Below are 21,659 nucleotides of genomic sequence, written 5' to 3'. Positions count from 1 at the left end.
CCAGTCACAAATGCTTATTATGAGTACATTCTCTGAACTAAAGAGGTGAACACTGATATGATGAAACATAAAAAGACACATTAGTACATTAGCTGCTTTTAACAGTAAAACATATCTAATATTACTTTGTATCAGATGGAAACCATATTTGGTGATATCCCCTACACAGAAGGAATCATAGCCCTCAACCTAAAGCATTAGGATAAACTGCAGTGCACTTTTGATAAACTGCACTGCACAGTGTGTGTAGTTTTCGTTATGTCTCTGTGGCCCTACAAGTGTGTATTCACGTTTTCGGTGTTCGCTCAGGTTTAGGCAACATCCTTGAGGCAAGTTCAGGCCTACTTACAGGTGAGTTTGATTGTGTAAGCTGACTAGTCTTGATGTCATCGTTTCTTCGGGCAGGGAGACAGGTAGTGGCTCGGTTAATCATCAGGTTAGTCACCAAGCGGAGACATAAACACTGGAGGTTGCTGAGGAAAGCTGAGTTTTAGTCATATCCTCCTGTTGCTGTATTTTATTTTGTTTGTGCCATCAAACTACTGACAGTGTTAATTCCCCTCAAGGATTTTTTCCAAAGAATTTCAATGCACCAACACTGCAGGTAATGACTTGTCAGTTTTGTTGGCTGTGAATATGGAAAGAGTGATGAGAGTGATTAAATCAGCTGGAGTACAGTCCTCAGGGGGGCAGTGATGTGCTGCTTCTCATACTCTGGTGCATGTGTTGGATATCTGGTAAAATACTTTGAGCTTCTGACTGTTAGTGGTACTGTTGCACTCTGCAGTGTAACTGAATGGCGTTACAGAGGAATTGCTGTAGAGTCAAAACAATCAGCTAATTTATCGATTAGTCAATGGACAGAAAATACATTTGCAACAATTATGATCGATTAATCATTTAAGTACCCCTCCACTCAAAAGTGCGTTTTGCTTTCTGTTACTTCACTTGGATGTTTGAGCTTCACTCTGCAGAATGATGTGCAGATTTGACGATAGACGTTGTTATCACATTCATCAATGTTTGCATAGATTCTGCACTTGTCAATAAAGGAAAATGAGTGGATTATTAAACTACTAATATATTTCGGTTTTTCACTGGTGGTCAGGCAAAACCAGGGCAAAACAAGCAGTATGAATATGTTATCTTAGGCATTTGTCACTATTTTCTAATATTTTCATGACCACATAATGAATTGGTTAATCGAGAAAAGATTCCGCAGAGTAATCAAAAATGAAAATAATTGTAAGCCTTAAATGTCTAATTTCTCTGTCTTTGTGAAACTATTTGGTAAGAATGACTCTTATTATTTCCATTATTTCACTCTTGGACCCAATTAATAGCCATAGAACCTAAGCTCATTAAAGTCTATTGACACTTTTGTCAGACTCAACAGAAACCCTGTGATCCGTTTTGGGTGCCAGCCCATATTTTATGAAAGCTGTTTGCAGGACAAAAGCTCCACTTGGACATGTGGGCACTCAGTGCGGTCTTTGAGTTTCTATGGCAGCAGCTTTGGCACTCGCCATAAAACGCATGCGTGCCTACTTTTTATGGAATTAAGGGCTTTGCTTAAAGAAGTTTAGATATTTGCCTAGTGACCGGATTCATGGCCTGGCATCGTAGCGGCTTGTGCCAGGCTCTGGAGTAAACGCAGCCAAGTGCTGTCCTTTTCTGTATAGAGTTACTCTTGTTTTACTGGGGTATTTCAAGTTTATTATTGTGTGCATGTTACATTTTATAGGCTCTGGCAGCATTGTGATACGCTGCAGAGAGCTTTGATGATCCAGATTGATTGTATTACAACAGGGTGCCTCGACCAGGCTCTCTGATTGGTCGAAGACACATTCCAACCATGCTGATAGTTCCCATAAAGCACCGCTACCCGCCGGTGCTTCGCAATTATTGCGCCATCCGCAAATAATGCATCCTTTTACATCCTTACAATATCAGCAGTGTATCAACTGATCTTTAACAAGTTCAACTTTTAACCTGCACGACTCAGTGTGCAATTAGAAAAACACATTCATGACATCAAAGACAAATTCAACAAACTATATTATTAGATGAATAACCAATTGCAGTCACGGAAGTGGACAAAACTAAAACTCAAATCTGAAATTTGGATCCCCCTACTGTATAGACTGTAGTAGCTGTGACTTATTTTACCTGTTTGGCATGTTGAAGCCATTTATCCCCAGGGTGATGGCTCAGGATGTTTTTGGACCATATGCAGTGCAATATGACGTCAGGTTGGAGCAAAAACAACACTTTATTCTTAAGGGACACATAAAATACTGGCATTGCTTTTACAGTATCATAGCATCCTCTGGGGACGCAGTCTCACACACAGTTCAGGCACTCGCCTGTCTTTCCTTTTCCTGAGAACAGAAACTGCAAGTTTTACAGCTCTCATAAAGATAGCTCAACCGTCTGGGACCGTGTGATTTTCAGTAAGAGCGTACAGTACATTGATCCTCGCTCTGTCACTTGGCCTTTTTATAAACCACACGGCCATCAATTAACATAGAACACTAAATATAGCACTAGAGTGGCAGGCCAGCTCTGCCTTTCTGTCACAGTCACTGACCTTCTCTGACTCAAGTTAAATACATAAAACCCATTTAACAGGATATTAATTTACATTAAGATTGTTTCTTTTAGATCCAAAGATTGCAAATTGCAGTGACCTAAATCACATTACAGTTTGCAGTTGGGTGGTTTTGGTAGGGAGTTAATGTCAGCTAATGGATCCTCCATATGTGTGTGTCAGTTAGGGCTGTATTGAATATAATTTTTCTATATTCAAACTTTCTGTTGAGGTATTTAAATGAAGCTTTGAATGTCTGTTGTCATATTTTCTGACTTCATACTAAATGTTTGTTTTTTTTAAACCTTGAACAGAATCCTCAGTTTGAAAAGTGATATGATCTTTTTGGTTTACGGAAGGGATTTTATGTCTGCTCTCTGCTTTGCCTGCTGTGGGCAGCGGCGTTTATTTAGAATTCGAATGTCAATGTTATGAACGAAGCTTTGAGCTATTCGGTACAGCGTAGTGTTAGTGCTCAGGCCTCCCCATAATGCAATTCTCCATCACATTAGGGATTACTTTTTATAGTCAATTCTAGGGCAGGGTATGGGAAAATACTTGTGGTACTGACTGCTCTTGACTGACTGCCTATCTTAAAAACAAAATGTTGCCAAAATTATTGTATTGATGTTTTCGTTTAGGTAATATTTAAAGTTTGAAAAATGTGGCTTCTTTTTTTTAACTTAACAAGTAGGATAACAAGAAAGCAGGACAACAATCAGGGAAAAAAATATGTTTCTATTTCTCAAAGAAAGCATTACTTTGGTGTCGGTACTGAAACACAGGTATTATATCCTCACTAATGTTAAAAGTGATGTACTAACTAGTATCTTGTTGCTTCAATAATACCTCCAAGGTTCACATTAGAGCTGAAAAGATAATCAATAGGAAAAATTAGAAACTATTTTGATCATCAGTTAATTGTCATTTTTCAAGCAAAAATGCCAACTCTAGTTTCAGATTCGGAAATGTTACCTTTTGGTTTTAGACTGTTGCAGAGTAGTGATCTACATAAACTTCACCTACTTCCAAATCAGGGGCATTTACCATTATTTTCTGACCTTTCATAGATCAAAGATAAATAATAATAATAAATAATCAACTAGTCGAGACAATAATAGTCAAATGGATCAATAATTAAAACAATCACTAGCTGCAGCCCCAGATCACATTATATTAATATTTTATATTTGAAAAAGTCTTGTATTGCTGCTTTTATTTAGACAAAATTAAACATTTAGTTAAGTTTTGCTTTTTTTGTTAATTCAAAATATTTCTCAAAAAAATCTTATTTTTGAGTAATTTACATTTAGAAAATGCCATTTAGCGCATCAGCCAGCTCTACTTCACACATCCAAAAAGAGGCAGTGACTCTTGGCTTTGTCCTTGGGGGTGAAAGGGTTTGTTATGAAATAAATAGGAGATGTGGATAGTGCTGTTTTATCATAAACAATGAGTGATGGGGGAAATGCTATGACAAAAAAAGCCCAAAGGGCCTTCAGGGCTGGAGGCACTGTGATAATGTAGAGAGCCCACACTTCAGCTGGCCCGAAGTGAAAGGAGTGGCTGGTATCTTGTCTTCTTACTGTTTGCATGCTGAACCCAAAACAGAGTGGCACGTGCGTTTTCTTCACCACTGAAGGATTAAAGTCTGTTGTGAATGATATCTTATTCATGTAGCTGTATTCATCTCATACAGTGCACTCTGTGTGCTTTGTATTGGAAGGTGAAAGATGTTGCAGACGCAATTGTCATTATGCAGTGCCTCTTTTTCAAACTGGGTCTTGCAGTATGTTTTCTACTCCCTGCATTACACAACTGCGATTGTTCCTCAGCTGGGCTCTCAATCCGTCAGCCACCTCTTCTCTCACTATCGGACCTCTGTGATAGCTCACAATGGGGGCAGTTGTCGATTAACATAAAGTCACTTTGAATGATAATGGTTGAATCAGCTGTGATCACACGGAGCTTTCATTGCCGTGTTTGATTTAAATCATTTCAATGAAACTTGAGGTCTTCTATACAACAGTCAGTATTGTTTGTTAATAGTGTGACAAACTATATTAATGTCAAGTGTCTGATTGAGTTGATAAGGTCTTTGGCGTAAATATTGGACTTTTTTATCCCTGACATCAGTGCTGGTTTGTAAAGTAAGAAAACCTTATTTGATTTACATGGATTTATAACATAATACAATTTACATTATGCATGTTTGTACATACTGCATGGACTGAAGTAATTATAGTATGTCTGAGTATTATTTCACTATTTTACTAATCAATTTATCGTTAAGTTTTTCAGCTAAAAATGCAAGATATTCTTAGACTTCAGGTTCTCCAATCTGAGAATTTGCATTTCCAAGATTTATATTATTGTAAAGTAAATTCTAATGTTAGAATTATTTAACTCCTTCCTAATTGCTAAATACCACTTCTTTAGTTTGTGTTGGAAGAATGTAAGTGACTCATGCCTCTTACTGGCACACTTGCTAATTAAACTAATTATATCAGGTGCCAGGAGATTATTATTCATTCACCATATGGCAAGGGAGGAGCTACATGCTGAGAAGGCTGAGCAGATGTGTGTCTGTGCCAGAAAGGTGTGTGTGTGTGTGTGTGTGTGTGTGTGTGTGTGTGTGCGCACGCGCCTGCTGGAGCAACAAAGAACTTCCCCTGATGTCTGAAGGTGAGGATCACTGCAGGGTTAACACACACACCTTTATGATTGTTATTTGTGGCCTTTGGCCTGCGGTACACAGTAACTGCAGGATTAAAACACAAAAGGGAAGTAGCAGCGATGCTTCACTCTGCACAGCACTTTTGTCTGGATTGTGGTTTCCTGGAAATGGATTCTTTCTGACTTTTGTAATTGCGTCTTAGCATTTTTTTTTGTTTACTTGGACTTTTTTGTGCGGAAAATGGTTCGTTTTGGTCGTCTGTCATCCTGGCACAGCTGGAACCTGCTGCATGTGGACTCAGAGATTCCTGAGTCACCTTCTCCTGACACAAAACCAACACCAACTGACAGTCAGGTGAGACGTTTGCTGACACGTCAGTGTGCATCGCTAAGACTGATGTTGTAGTTTAAAAAGGTGCTATCTCTCGCTGCTTCTGTTGGCAGTTGAAATAAAATGTTTTAGAGCTGCAATTATTAGAAGATTGAGCGATCAACAGAGAATTAATCTGCAGTAACTTTCTTTTTTGTGCAATATGTTTCTTGGCTTTAGCTTGTCATTCTCACACAAGAGAGAAAAGTGCATTTCTTTTGGTTTTGGATAGTTGGTGGGAAAACAATGTCTCTGTGGGCTGGGGGGAAATTGTAACATGCATTTTTTACACATTTTATAAAAATTAAGCAATTAATCCATAATGAAAATATATGCTAGTTGTTTGTCAATTTAATGTCGTATACAAAGGAGTTAAACCGTTATCCTATCTTATCTCCCTTCTGGTACATCAGAGTTTGAATGTTTCTGTTTGTGTGGGTGATTGTGTATTGTGGTGAAGTGTGATGGTGGCCGGATCTCATTAAATTAGTTACTACAATGTCAAGTAAAAGGAGCATTGATTTGACAACTCTCATCTCTCACAACAGACTGAAAGCTTCTGTTTGCATCACAGTTGCAGCCGTCATCGGTTCTTGGTTATTGGAAATGAACTGGCCTTGAAACACGCAGCATGTGTTGACCACTGGGGGTGATTCTTTTAGCTTCTGTTTCCTGGTTTTGAACACTTGTAATGTGTGTGTGTCTGTGTGCCTGTGTTGGTGTGTGTCCATGTTTTCAGTAAGGTGTTTAATGCAGTTTTTGCATCGTTAATCAACCCACCTGATCAAGGGGAGTTATTATCAGTTGACTAACATAAAGGCAGTAGCGGGGGGGGGGGGTGTTCTTTTTTCTTTGCTGCTCTTTCTTTGTCACCGCTTATTTTAATACAGTCTCTTCCCCTTTAAAGATTTTATCCTTTCCCGGCCAAGGTTAATGCCACAAACCAAGGTGATAAGATAAGACTATGGAGGGAACACAAGTGTTGATATCGTTAACCTGACCGGGTTAGTCGAAGAGAGCTCAGGATCTCGCTGCCCTCTGTCCTGACTGACAGGTTTACACAGGAGGCACAAGTGAAACCCTGTAAACATAATTAGTTAGGCAGATACGTCTAGTGCTGCTTTATGTTTACTATACTTGGGCTAAAGTTATTGTTTCAGTATTATTTATATTTTCACCTCTACAAAGTTTTCAGACTTTTCTGCTAAGGTGGTGTGCTCATGCTTATCTACCAGACATAAGCAGCCTATTTAACTGTGCTGAAACATGCAAGCAAACAAAGGGAATTTCCCGTTTGGCCATTATCGGGGCATTTCTTTCCTTGTTTTGGTCAACTAGCGTGGCATTGTTCAAAGGTCTTCAGGCAAAACAGTGATTTGAGATAGCATAAAGAATAGTGGACCAACTTCAAATAAAAGTAAAGAATGAAGCGTCCTATCCGTTTACCGTCACTCTGTAATTTTCTTGGTTTTACTCGGGTAATTGCTCGAAAAGAAAGCTAATGTTGCAGTGAGTGGTTAGTTTATTTCTACTTCTGAGCAGCCTGTTGAGACTGGCCTAAAGAGCATTTGGCACCTTCAAACACCAGGATGTGTGTGTACTCCCTACAAGCTGTCACCCTGACTCCACCTCCAAATATTCAGATCAGCCTTCCCCCTGTTTTTTTTATTTTTTTTCCCCCACCCCTGCCTCCTCCTTTCTGCCCAACACAATGAGGCAGGATCCTCCTCGTTGCTATGACTTCAGGCCAGTGTCTGTATGAAATGCAACCACTGACTGTTTGGACAGCAGGACAGGACAGGAGATACATCCCATGCTCAAAGAGAAGCTGCAGTCAGGCACGGCAGGACACGGCAGACAGACACCGCTCTTGGTGAGCAACCCCAGACCCTGTCAGCTGGAACGGGACGTTTCAGGACCGCATGAAGTTCAACACAGGTCTCTTGATGATGGTGGAATAACGTGGCAGCATTAACAGTTGTCACTCAGCCTCTCGGACTGATTCGGCATCACAAGTCCTGACGGCGTGGATGCGTCTGTTTACCAGTGGGAGTGGAGAGAGAGAGGAGGCTAGAAATTGAGTGCAGCAGCTGGCTGCAGAATGGGCTGCGATCCATGAATCCAATTGAAGGATTAGGATGGTATTTTTTACTTTTGACATGCCTCTGGCTTCAATGGTGAGCACTGTTAATGTGGTGGGAAACTGCTGGTAGCTTCTCTCCCTGTGTGCTTTTAATTACAACTTCCTAGACTTGTCTTTGTCTTGTCAAACTAGTTTCTTGTTAAAGATATCTTCAACATGTTTGCTTCCTTTAATCGTAACTACAGTGTGTACCACAGTCTGTTTGTTGTTCTTACAGATGATACGCAGAAACACTGTCTGCCCTTTCTGTCTTTATCACATCTGTTTTACATTTCAAACGGTAAAAAGAAAGTTGTCACATACTTAACTCTCCTGGTTTCGGTTTTCCCAGTGGTGTGCTGTCAGTTGCACAAGGTCCAGACTTTCCCGGTTTGTCCATGGAGACTGAACACTTCCTGACACCTGTGTCCTTGACCAGTTGGCCCATATTTTCCCCCTTAAAAAAAACCCTAAATGGGTCCAGGCTCGTTTCCCTTTCACGAAAGCCACTAAATCTGTCCCATTTCCCCTTTCACTCTAGTTTTTTGTTTTAAAGCCACCGTGTCTATTTGCAGTGAAGTCACTCTCTGGTAATCATTTAAAAAAGATAAAAGAACAAAAAGCTGTTTGAAAACCTGTAGGACCCACCACTCAGATTTATTATCTTGTTATGCAACTGTGTATAGACTTGTGTGCCTTTTTACTCTAGTTAAAAAAATCCTAAATGGGAGCCTGCAATTTGACTAGAGCTATTCATAATGTTTACATTTCATTTTGTTACATACACATGCCACAATACTTTGATATGTCCTTATCTGTAGTGTAATGGAAAATCACTTTAAATAGCTGGGATGCACAACCTCAAATGTTTTTCTTTATCCAGTCTGGTTGTTCATACAATTTGTTTTCCATTTATTCAAAGCTTGACTGTCAAAGCTTGACTCCTGTTTTGCCCCCCTTATTGTTACCGTTAAAGTTTGATATTGTCACTAAAAGCTCTATAAAAAACACTCTTCTGTCTGTCCAGCTGCCATTATTCACATGATGGAATAGAGGGGTTGATAAAAGTCTGACAGGCGTACTGCAGGGCTGGAAAAAGTTAATGTGAATTCTTCTGCATGTATTTTGGGATAAAAAAATCATTTAATCTGTATTTTTGTTTACAGTCAATCTTCTGCTAAAAGGACACTAATAGAATTGACGCCCAGTCACAACAACACAACAAGACCGTAAAGGAGAGTCCTTAGTAAAGATGCAAATACAGTACTTTGTCTGTTTACATGTTTTGTGGAGGACTACTGCATATGTGAAAAAAGTAGTAAAAAGCGAGAGCTGTTTGATGTCGGATAAATCTGGGGAAGATGGCAAATTTTAAAAATGAAGGTGGGGAGTGGGCTTACCAGACCTGTGAGGCATGCTCCTAACCTCTGCTTGATGTTAGCAGCTTGAGGCTACCGCTACTGGCGTAACGCACCAAAATCTCTGAAGTGTTGGTGGATATTTCTGGTTCTGCTGCGACAGTCTTGACACTTTTTCTTTCAAACTGTCCATCATGAGTCCGACAAGAATATAGGAGTGCAACGCTAAGTCAGTGGAGTACTCACTTTTTAATTGCGGTCAGTGTATTAATGCAAATAGTATTTCAAATGATTAGATCACCATTCATTTGGAAAGCCATGCAACCAATGTCATTATTCTGATGTATTGATATAGATGTTTGGTTTTTGCAGGGTTTGAGGAATTCTTCTGAAACCAAACTTACACTCTTGATTTTGTGATACCCAACAGCCTCGCAGCATACATGTTTTGATTGCATTGTGTGTGTGTTTGTATGTGTATGTGGGGGGTGATCAGTAAAAGAATTTTGTTGGAATGGTCGGTCAGTTTCACCAACAGTGTCAGTGTCCTGGAATGTGAAGGTCCTTGTCACTGTGTTTGAAGCGGAGGGGGTGTCTGTGGCCTGACTTGCACCGACTCCCCACCAGCAGATTCCTCACTCATAACGGCAAAAACAACTGCTTCCTCAGATACTGAGGTGGCCCCTGTTTGTTTGCTTTGCTGGTGCTCGTAAAGTGGACAGAGATTGCATGAGTGAGGGTGCGTGGCAGGGCCTGCTGACAGGGTGACAATGGGGAACGAACAATGGCCCAGACTCGGGCCGTCTGTTCTTATGGAACAACCTCCCTCCTGCTCCTTCTGATGTAATGAGCATTCACTGCGAGGAAGTGGCAGTCCTTCCCTCTCCTGTTTGTTTCTGATCATAAGGGTGGCTTTAACGGTCGTGCTGATGTCATCCCTCGCAAAGAATTCCCCTCCGATTTCCTGTTTGTCTTTGTCTTTGTATATTTCTCTCTTTCCTTCATTGTCTCTTTCCATCCGTCTGACTGGAAACTTTTGTGCTTCCCCTTGAGATGACAAAATAACTGATGTCAGTCTGTCTTCTATCATTTTCTGTTTCATTTACACTGTGTAAATTTTCTCTCTGTCTGCACTCTGCATTGCAGGGTCAGGCACGACGGAGGAAGAACATGACAGAGTTCCTCGGGGAGACGAATATTCCTACCCCGGATACTCTGGGACAGATCGGTGGCTCTCTGCCTGGCATCGGTGTTGGGCCCGACAGCTGGAAGAACCGCGCTGCCAGCCGCTTCAGTGGCTTCTTCAGCTCCAACGCTGGAGCAGGGTCCTTCGGCAAGGTAACACTGATCAGGCAAAGGTGATCATGTGAAGTGCAAGAGTACTGTTTTAAGTGGTGCACTTTCCCTTGGCTATGAAACAGAAATTCTAAAAGCTGTAGCGGGGCAAGTTTGTTGCCCAGACACTTCTCAGATTAAAAAGAACATTGAAATGCAAACAAAACAGTAGCAAGCAGCAGTGGGAGTTAGTCAGAAGGCCATATCCCCTGAGTCCTGGTGAGGTCATTTCCCTTTAACGTCTCCTAACGTGCTAGCTCACATACTTTCCTCCCAGCAGCTCTGGAAATGAGTAGGTGGAGGAAAAGCCTCCCTCAGTTCTATCCAACTTTTTGTAAACATTAAAAACTCAGCTTACAAAAAAAAGCATAAATAGTACATTTGGGGAAATGTGCTCATTTGCTTTTTTTGCAGCGAGTTAGATGAGAAGATTGATATTTCTCTTGTCTTGTACGCAGTCGGCTAACTTAGCTTAGCATAAAGAGTGGAAACAGGAGGAAACAGCTAGCTTGTCTCTGCTCAAAGGTAAAAAAATCTGCCTTCCGGCACATCGAAGGCTCACTGATTAACGGAAATCCTAAAATGTTGAACCTTTCCTTTACTTATGTATCAGAGGTCTTGAACAATAATAATCAACTGTTATTCTAATAAAGCACACACACACGCCTATACACACATGCTCCCTTTGTATCTTCCCTCCTAAGGTCACATCCTGCACAGTAGCAGATGTCCGATAGAGACAGGATCTGTCAGTCACCTGTCACTGCCTGGCTCATCTCTATTCACCCTGAGTGTCCCCCTTAACCCCCTCAGGGCCAGAGATTCTTCACCAGGCCCTGGACCTTTTGCACCCTCTATATTGTGTGGATGGACCACTGTCAGTCCGTCCTTTCACAAAACTTTGAAAAGGAGTGCTCATTTCTTATCACTTTAATCAATGTGATTTTGTCACTATTAATGAACGTAAAACAGTACTTTATCGAAAGCTTTCGTGAACCATAAACCACTACTCCATCTTCCCCCTCCATGCTGTAGCTTTTGCCCCCACTGCCTGCTCTTCTATTGTTAAAATGGTCTCAATGCACAGAGCTCATTTTCATAACTACATAAGGCCTGCCAGACTGAACAAAGGCCTGAATAGCAGCTACTGTTGGATTTAAGAATTAAGGCGCCAGTAAGGACGGGGTTTACATGCAAATGCGTGGACTCATCTTTACTTACAGTCCCAATGTAACAATAAATCGACACACAAAGGACAGAAATTGAGAGTTATTTTTGCATCTCCTTTCACTGTCATGCCGTTAACCTTGTTCAAACCAATTAGGCTTGTTTACTAAATCGTTTTTGTCTTCTCACAGGAGGTGGACCGTCTGGAACAACTCCAGAACAAGCTCCACTCCTACATGTTGTTCGGCCTGCCAAAGGTGCCGCGGCAGCTATCCTTCCACCATGACTCCTGGGAGGAGGAGGAGGGAGAGACAGACCTGGCCCTGGAGGACAGTTGGCAAATGCTACTGGACAACTCAGAGGTACAGCACACACAGTACCTGTTTCCATCACAGTTAATTTTGTAGTAAGGTCATTGTGAGACTTGTTTTAAAGCCAATATTATTGGTGTGGAGAATGAGGGTTGTTTCATATTAAAAAAAAATTAAAAACAAGAGCCCACACAGAGTAGTCATTTTTTTTTTACCCAGAAAAAGCTGCAATCCTTCCACCAATATTCATCTATGTATATAATAAAATAACATTAATCCAACTTGATTCACCATTAATAACTAAAAGAGGCAAAGCATAAAAATTGTATAAAAATATGTTTTAATTATTAAATTTATTGTTTTTGCATTTAATCTATTTTTGAAAAATACAATAAAATATAGGCTCCTCCCCTGATCACCCCCCCCCCCCATAATCTCCCTTTGCAAAAAGAGAAAATGCATAACCTTCCTATTACGGTAATTTTCACACAGTCCCTTATCAATGCACCCACAATCTGCTTCCTGGTTTGCACCTGTCTCTTACTTCCTTGTAATTTATCTTTGTCACACTTGCCCCGATGCCTGTTGTCCCAGACTGCTTCTTATAAAGAATTTAATTGTTATTGCGTCTGGGAACCGCACGTCTATATAAATTATAACACTCACTGCATACTGTCGTTAGCTTCCACCTGTTAATGTATAAATGACTAATCAGGACAGTAAGATACTACACAGCTGCTGTACAGTCCCACATTCACCTGATAGTTACATAAGACATATTACTGACTTGATTGCTGGCAGTTCCCAGATGAAGTTGGTAATTTGAGCTACTGGAAAATGTAGCAAGTTATTACATATTACATGAATGAAACTAAACCACCAGCGTCTTATAGCACAACAAATTGACCTCATACAAAAATGAATAGCCCACATATAATGTCCCAGGAGCAGTGGAAATTATATATTGTACAAATATACAATTTTAAGAGTATCGTTATTCTTCTTATCAAATCTAACTCTTATACAGTGATGTTTTTAAACAATGTATCTCTCATAAAAGATAGTTAGTTATCATATTTTTCACATTTAAACTCAATCTTAAATAAACAATAAGTTGTCCATTATGCTGTTACAAATCACTGTGCAGCCATAGTATTTCAGTTTACTGAACACATTGATGTCTGTGACACTAGAGGATTATTGTGTCTTTGTTTTATTTTTTTCATGTCATATTTATTTCACACACACACATCATCATTAACTACATGGAAAAAGACCAAAGGTCAACCTGATATTAACAGGTGAGGTGTTAGTACTCTACAGACAGACCTGTACCCTACAGTTTCTCCTATTACAGCTATCAAAATGTGTGCAATGTTAAAATTAAGTCAATTAAAACCATTTGCAGTATATTGCCGTTTAACAATATAACTGAAATTCCTAATTTGTTACCGAATTTGACGTAAAAAATTTGTCCAGCAAAAAAGCCTGGCTCAGATTTCGCTGCAATATAATGCAACATCTTCGGGGAAGGTACTCCATGATGAATGATTGTCACAGCTAACATAATTTAATGAGAACCCTCAAGCGTGTCAGTTTCTTGAAAATGTTTGATTGACCACAGTTCCAATCAGAACTGAGGTGAATGAAATAATAAAATTCAAGATTACTGTAATAGTAAAGTAGAACCTGGGAATATAATTGCTGTATTTAATAAAATGATCTGCGTATGTGTCTGTGTGTGTGTGTGTGTGTGCGCACAGACGTTGACAAGGCGTCAGTTCCACCAGCAGGAGGCGATATGGGAGCTGCTGCAAACAGAGGCTACCTACATAAAGAAACTAAGAGTCATCACTGATGTAAGTGTGAAGAGAACTACTGTAAAGATCATGTACAGATACAAGTCTGACTGTTGTGTAAGATGAACTGGCTTCTGTACTGAGATAGACAGACTCACAATGAACCTCTTGTTGAGATCTAAGAATAGAGGCCGGCCTTTATCACTACTCCGTAAGCTCTACACTAAGAAAAAGACTTGTTTTAACCACAAGGCTGATAACCTTTGGCTAGAAAGGCATTATGTCAGCTTAGTGTCTTAAAAAAAAACCTTTTTTATCACCCTCTACAGCTGTTCCTGTGTGGGCTGCTGAACCTGCAGGAGAGCGGTCTGCTGACAGAAGTGGAGCCTGCCAAGCTGTTCAGCAACATCCAAGAGATTGTCTGCCTACACACATCCCTGTGGAACAAGGTCATGGTGCCTGTCCTGGATAAGGCCAGGAAGGCCCGGGCCCTGATTGACCCCACTGACCTTCACCAGGGCTTCAGGACGGTTAGTTGTAATCACATTGTAAATATAATCCATCGCCACAGGCACCACAAAAAAGGGTTATTAAGAAACCATGGCCTCGTGTACAGCTGTAGTCCTGACCACAAAGCACTGATTAGTTTGTGGCTTTGTTAACCAAATACCCAGGCTAATTAGTCATTTGACCAGCTGATAGTTTACTGTACTGTAGGTCTTATTCAGATCCACTGACCCCAACCAAATCTTTGGAGTGGTCACTGCATAGCTTATAAACTGTTTCGACATAGATAAAATGCTCAATAATGTATAGCCACAAAGCCAAGACAAAAATATTACTGAATACATCAATAAATATTACGGTTAGTGAAATAACTGAAATGAAGTCTTAAAGATTAACAGAATACTTTCCTTAAACCTTCATTCATTTGCTAGGAATAGAGATTTGATATTATTTAGTCTCCTTTTTATCTCTTACTAGCTCATTTTGTTTTTCATCTCCTTAGTTTTTTCCATTAATTTTGTCATAGTACATGTTTAATTCATTAAGTACTAAAACTCAGCTAAAATTCAATGAGAATTATTGTACTTTTTACTCCACTACATTCAGCTATAGTTACTAGCTACTTTGCAGATTAAGGTTTTATATACAAACTAATGCTCACTTTATAAAATATGATGCATTCCCATAGATTACACTACCAAACACCACTTACACAAGTGTATTATGTATCGATTTATTCTGTGATATTTTTGATTTGTACATTAATATGAGCCAGCACCCAGAATACCTTGTACTTACGTAAATACACTGTTTAGACAGACTTTCTCTTCACTGTATTTCTTATGAAATAATTCCAGAAAACAACTTTTTGCATCTAATAAAGCGTTTGCTTGTGACCAAGGCTGAAGCAAAATATGTTTTCCCTCATGTTGATGTTAGTAATATCTCTGACGCACGTCTTTGTTTATGTGTGTGGGTTCAGTTTGGCACCAGGTTCCAGCCCTACATCCGCTACTGCATGGAGGAGGAGGGCTGCATGGAGTACATGCGCACGCTTCACAGGGATAACGAGCTCTTCAGAACATACGTCACAGTCAGTTCTCTCTGCCCTCTCGCCTTAAAGCTAATTGCACATAACTACAGTACTGATACTGATATATTTCTGACTGATTAAATGTTTTATTTCCTGCCTTTGTCAGTGGGGAGAGACCCATAAGCAGTGTAACCGTCTGAAGCTGGCTGACATGTTGGCAAAACCTCATCAGAGACTGACCAAATATCCACTTCTACTGAAAAGTGTTCTCAAGAAAACGGATGAGCCGTCAGCCCGCGACATTGTCAACAGCATGGTAAGGATGTAGAACAATTGATAACGTGTGCTCTTTTTCTGATTTATACTGATGGAAAAATGCCTGACAATGTGTGTATTGCTGTGTTTGTCCTCCTAAAGGTGGCCACAGTAGAGGGCTTCATCAACAGCGTGGACTCCCAGATGAGACAGCGTCAGGAACAACAGAAGCTGGCCACCATTTCTGCCCGTATAGACTCCTACGAGGCTGTAGAGGGCAGCAGTGAAGAGGTGGAGAAGGTAAGAAACCATTTACGGGGCCCCAGTACTTCAAAAAAGAAAGATCTGATAGATTTAACATATCGCTTTCATGCTTTTGTCTTTTCCCTTTCAGATCCTCAAGGAGTACAACTGCTTCGACCTCATGGCTCCCATGAGAGGAATATCACCGGAGGAGACACGACAGCTGCATCTCGAGGGAGCACTGAAGATGAAAGAGGGCAAAGACAGTCGGGTAAGACTGACTCACAAGCCCGCTTGTAAACACACCAGCTCTTATCTTTATACTCAACAGCTTGTTTCTTACGTTTGCTCTGCAGCCACCTCGCATTTCACATAAAATGGTAATAGACCATAAAACAAAATGAAATGTGTTTCTGTCAGATCTGAGATGAGTTTTTCCCCCTCTCTATAGATGGATGTCTATTGTGTCCTGTTCACTGACCTGCTGATAATTACCAAGCCAGTGAAAAGAGTGGAGAAAGTCAAAATCATCCGCCAGCCTCTCCTCATTGACAATGTCGTCTGTAAGGAGCTCAAAGATCCTGGTGAGTTTGATGGTCGATGTTGTCTGTTAAAGAAAATCAGGAAATCTTTTCAAATTTTCAAAATCATTTGAGAAGGTATAACCAGCGAATATCTAAGATTTAACTGATTATTGACCTACTGGATTTGTGAACTAATTGTTTGAGCTAGAATTTAAAGCTACTGAATGTTAAATCATGTAGAACTCAGAGACCACTGATGAACTACTATAAAAATTCTCTGCAGACATTAAACTGGATAATTAGCTATAACTTAATACTGAATGTTTGTGCTTTTTGTCTGGTAGGCTCATTCATCCTCATCTACCTCAATGAGTTTAAGAGTGCAGTGGCAGCTTACACTTTCCAAGCCAACAGCGCCGCCCAGGGGCGAAGCTGGGTCGATGCAATCTGCAATGTCCAGGTTGGAGAGCCAGTTAATATATTTTTAAATGTTTTGCACATGGAGCCCAGAATTACAATTCAGAGACATCATTTTGCAGTTTGCATACTTAATGTGGCTGTATAATTACACTGCAGAACCAGCTCCAGAGGCTCCGCTCTGAGGAGGACAGAAGAAGGCAGAAGAAGAGTCTGAAGAGATGTACGGAAGGTGAGGAAGATGAGGAGGATGCAGATGAGAGCAGCAACTCCACTACAAGTTCCCCATGCTTGAGGCACAAAGACCAGCAGAACTCAAGGTATTACAGTGTACAACTCAGGTGTGATAAAGTGATAATTCAAAAAAGAAAAATAGAAAAATGCAACTGTAAATGTAATCATTCAAAAGTAGCAAATTACACCCAATTACTTGTTTATTGACAAAATTTAAACACAAATGGAATCGTGTTGTGGTCAAAAGATGAGCTATAAAAATTTAAATCTGGCAACCACACAGTGATGATGATACTCCAGAATATCAGTGCTCCTGACCTAGAAACAGCTCGGTACATAACTCCTAGTAAAACCACTTTAAAACAACATTTTGTCTTTACACAAGATCTAACATGTTATTTAGTGAGCTTAAGAGGTGCTGGTTGGTAGATTGTGTTACCTATGGGCAGACCAGGCTAACTGTTTCTCCCTGTTTCTGGTCCTAATGCTAAGCTAAGCTAACCAGCTGCTGGCTATAGAGAGTGGTAATGATCTTCTCATCTAAGTCTTGGCAAGACATCAAATTAGCGTATTTCCCAAAATGTTGAACTTTTCTTTTTGAGGAAGAAAAATAGATGCCTGCAAGTGCAAATGTAATTTCATCATTTATATTAAAAAAGTACAAAACACACACCTGGAGCTCCATTCATACTTATTTTCTTGATGAGTTTAAACCTCATTCAACTCATGTTCTGGTCAAAGGATCAGCTAGAAAGACTGAAATCCACACTGTCTTGGAATTAAGTATGTGATAAATGTATCTTCAGTTCAGCAGATGTTACTCCTTATACACTTTTTATCATTAGCTCGTTGTTGTTGTAAGCCTAACCATTCAATTAATCAACCAAATGTCTTCTTTCAGTCAATCAGATGGTTCCACTGAGACCCTGTCGGTGATGGACATTGCCCCCAACATGAACCTCGAGGGAGACACTAATAAAGGCTCAGACTCCGATGTGGCTCCCTTGTCTGAAAGGTCTGATGTCCAGCAGTCTCAGTCCACAAGCCCCCACGGAGTTCACTCCAATGTTTACTTTGAGCACGATCAGGAGATGGGGACTGATGGTGAGCAGCTGGACCCCACATGTCGCTCTCTCTCCATGGATAGCGCCTACGGTACCCTTTCCCCCGAGTCCCTCATGAGAGAACTTCAGCCACAGCCCGGCCAAAGTGAAGAAGAGGAGACTGAGGAGGAAGAGGGAGACAGGGAGGGTGGGGAGGCAGAGAAGGAAGAGGAAGCAATAGAGGAGGTAGAAAAAGAGCAGGAGGAAGAAGAGGAAGATGATGCTACCTCCTCAGTGGGTTCCCAGCTTTCAGTAGTCCAGTCTTCTAAACCTCGCCGGCGGCCTCATGTACAGTCACGACTCCACTGCCTCAAGAGGCTGTCCACTCTGGCCTTGTCCCGCTCTGAGGATAATCTGCTGCAGCGCATCTGTGGAAAAAACACCATATTCCACACACAGTCACTAAGCTCTAAGGCACCGGACATGAACGCATCACCTCTGGCACACAGTAAAAGCCTGTCAGAGCTGAGCCAAAACTGCATGGAGCTATTGTCCAGCGACCTCGACCAGTCAGATGACTGCTTGAGCATGAGCATGCCCACTGAAAAACTCTGTGCCACCTTGAGGCGGGTGCAGGCCAGGCAAGGCTCCACGGCGCCCGCCGGACCGTTTGAGAATAACGAGTCCCAAAGTAACAGCTCAGACGGGGAAATGGCTCCACCTGCCTGCGTTGATCAGAAGAATTCGGGGGAAATGTCTCCTAAAAAGAGGAAATCACCAACCCAGCAGCACAAGAAGTTGACACTGGCTCAGCTGTATAGGATACGCACCACTCTTGTCCTCAACTCCACACTCACTGCATCGTAAGTCATCAGTTCTGTAATACCAGTTTATGGGTTTACTACATTTAAATGAGCAGTTTGACACTTTGAGAATAGACTTTTTAATTTACTTTACTTTTAATTGAAATTTTCTTGCCAAGTTAGATGAGAAGAGCGATACAACACACTTGTCTGTAGTAAATATGAAGCCTAGTTAGCTTAGCTTAGCATTAATACTGAAACAGGCAGGGAAACCGCTAGCTTGTAGCAAAATCTTCCTAATCCAAGGCTCCAGGAAGTAACTGTGCATTGCCAAGAGATATTCCGGCAGGAAACACTTATTTGTACATAGTAAACAAACAAGATACTTTATAACATGTTAATTGGTGAGCTGTAGAGGCTGGTAGGTGGATTTTCTTACATTTTGGACAGGCAAGCTGTTGCTCCTATGTTTGGTCTTTGTGCTAAGATATACTACATTCTACACGCTTTTATCCAAAGCGACTTACAATTACTATACTGTACATGTCAGAGGACGCACGCCTCTGGAGCAACTAGGGGGGGTTGGTGGGTCACAGTGGGGAGTTGGAACACGGGTCTCCCACACCAAAGCCATGCATCTTATCCACTGCCCCATCACCACCCCGTGTGATAAGATAAGATAAGCTAAGATAAGATAAGCTAAGCGGCTGCTGACTGTAGCCTAATATGTAGTGTAAAAACATGAGTGGAATCAACCTTCTCTTTTAAAACTTGGCAAGAAAACATTCCTTTTATACTTTATAATTATATTGAGTTTGGTTCTAGGTATAGTATTCATTTTACTTGAGAGAATGTGTATATTAATGTTGTTTTTTGTCCTTTTTGTTATTTCCAGGGAGGTATAACCACTGTTCCAAATCGTTGACCAGTGGCATGTGGGCATAATAAGGAATAACACTTGTTTTGCATCGATGGGCTGAATTTCTTGAGACACAAATGCACTCTCTCTTGCTGCCTTCTCCCTTCCTGATGCTTTTTGGACACTGATCGTACAATTTTGGCATTTGAACAATAACAATCCTTTTTTGCGTTGGTTTTCCCGAATTTCTTGAGTGGAAGGGAGAGGCAGAGAGACATTAAATGCTTGCACTTTGCAACGGAAGTAGCATTATGGGGGCTGGGACCTTTTATTAGGGTGGACTGGGGGTGTGTGCGAGGTGTGGAAGTGCTGCCCTCTGCAGAGAGAGGAGACATCCAGGCGGAGGTCTTACCTCATCCCTGCACTCTGCACTGGAGAGGAGGTGGAGCTGTATCTTGTATCTTCTCCCTCTCTGTTACCAGAGTGAAAAAGACGGATACAAAGTCTTCAAAATGCTCTCTACACACGGCAAAAAAAAAACAAAAAAACCAACCCAGCACCTAGGATGTCATCCTAATATTTGTACTACTCCTGGTTTGCTACTACAAAAGAAAAAAAAAGAAAATTGCACAGTTATCTATGTTTGGTAGAAGAATCATTAAGGAGTGAATTTACATTTACAGTCACACAGTGAATTTGAATTTATTATTTGCTGTCTGCTTGTGTACAGATGTGTGTGTGGACGTGTGAATGAATGTCTGTCTGTGTTCGAATGATACATGGTCCTCGATTCCTGACTGAACCAAAACTGAGTCACATCTCCTGTGAATGTGCTAACACGCCCAAAGATAGAAGACGTGAGTAGCCGGTGGATTACCAACAAAAAGTGCACCCAAAGGTCCAATACTAGCCAATCATGTTTTCAGCTCATAAAACAGCTGCGTCACCACACAGACGGACTTCCTTCTTTACTGTTAATCTTTGGCATGTGGAACTCATGAGAATGAGTTGATTGTGGAATTTCCTGCACTATATATAATGGGGCTTGAGTGTGCACTCCCTCTGGAGGCCTAAATGTATCAAAACCACAAGCAAGAACATGGTCATAGGAAAATCAAGAAGTCTACACTTGAGTAATCCCTGTGTTGGAGCACCTTTTTCTCTGAGACATTTCATTTCCTGTGTTTCTTTATTATGGTAACACTAATAATTGATTGAACAAAAGATTTGGGTTGAATATTCTGTAATGAGTGAATTTGCAGAGCTAGCTTTAGTTGAACGCAGCTCCCCCCCACCCCCCCGGAAACTGAAAAATTTAACCACCAGAGAGACTTAACATTCACACTTGATGTTCAGTGATTTATAACCGTACTCCAAACATTGCCCAAACCAAATTGGTTAACTCTTGTTTACTTTACTTTTTTGTTTATGTGTAATATTTATTATGCCTGCTATGTTTTATATATAAGATATTGTTTATATTGTTTGCTTCCATGATGTGTACATTCTTTTGTTATGTAGTCTTAATAATGTTTTTCTTGCCAGGCATGAATGTGTTATGAACCAAAATCACATGTTTTCCTCTTTCAGGAATGACTTTAAAGTGTCTTACAAAATAAATGCTAAAATACAATCCCTCTTTTAATGGTTTAATCCGTTGTAATGGAGCAATTTGAGGGGAAAGGTTAAATCCGAATGGCGTCACATTAAAACAATATAAACTGGTCGTTCTGTTCTCCTCCCTCGTGTTTTTAACGCAGATAGACAGCAGGTGGCGAAAGAATGTGTTTGGGGAGGTGAAGAAGAATTACAGCAGAGAGGTCGTGACAGTGTGTGGCAGTAATTCATTACATCATCTATGTTTTTATGTCATGATGTTAAGCCGAACCTGTTGCTTTGAGCAGTGAGTGTAAAACAGGACCAGTTTTCAAAGCAGGCCTGCACTGGAGGAAGGAAGTACTGAGATATTTTACTTAAGTAAAAGTAACAATAACACACTATAAAAATACTCCA

The 21,659-nt window shown here is 40.6% G+C and overlaps 1 protein-coding gene across 4 annotated transcripts in view; it reads left to right on the top strand.

Moving 5' to 3' along the window:
* plekhg5b (pleckstrin homology domain containing, family G (with RhoGef domain) member 5b) overlaps positions 1–21,372 on the top strand; it is a 75,383-nt gene extending 54,011 nt beyond the window's left edge. For all 4 annotated transcript variants that reach the window (XM_038721863.1, XM_038721865.1, XM_038721864.1 and 1 more), the window contains 13 exons: positions 10,263–10,454; positions 11,810–11,980; positions 13,693–13,788; positions 14,058–14,258; positions 15,218–15,328; positions 15,435–15,584; positions 15,686–15,823; positions 15,918–16,037; positions 16,218–16,350; positions 16,635–16,750; positions 16,867–17,027; positions 17,843–18,847; positions 19,683–21,372. In XM_038721863.1, the coding sequence (XP_038577791.1) occupies positions 10,263–10,454; positions 11,810–11,980; positions 13,693–13,788; positions 14,058–14,258; positions 15,218–15,328; positions 15,435–15,584; positions 15,686–15,823; positions 15,918–16,037; positions 16,218–16,350; positions 16,635–16,750; positions 16,867–17,027; positions 17,843–18,847; positions 19,683–19,692 (2,604 nt within the window). In that variant the 3' untranslated portion in view covers positions 19,693–21,372. The remainder of the gene's footprint in view (positions 1–10,262; positions 10,455–11,809; positions 11,981–13,692; positions 13,789–14,057; positions 14,259–15,217; positions 15,329–15,434; positions 15,585–15,685; positions 15,824–15,917; positions 16,038–16,217; positions 16,351–16,634; positions 16,751–16,866; positions 17,028–17,842; positions 18,848–19,682) is intronic.
* The last annotated feature ends 287 nt before the right edge of the window (positions 21,373–21,659 follow it).

Source organism: Micropterus salmoides, unplaced genomic scaffold (genome assembly GCF_014851395.1).
Source record: "Micropterus salmoides isolate LMB-PRFRI ecotype aquatic unplaced genomic scaffold, ASM1485139v1 Ms_hic_scaffold_16, whole genome shotgun sequence".
In the NCBI taxonomy this organism is placed as follows: domain Eukaryota; kingdom Metazoa; phylum Chordata; class Actinopteri; order Centrarchiformes; family Centrarchidae; genus Micropterus; species Micropterus salmoides.
The sequence above is the reverse complement of the archived record's forward strand: the minus strand, read 5'-3'. Positions and strand labels throughout refer to the sequence as shown.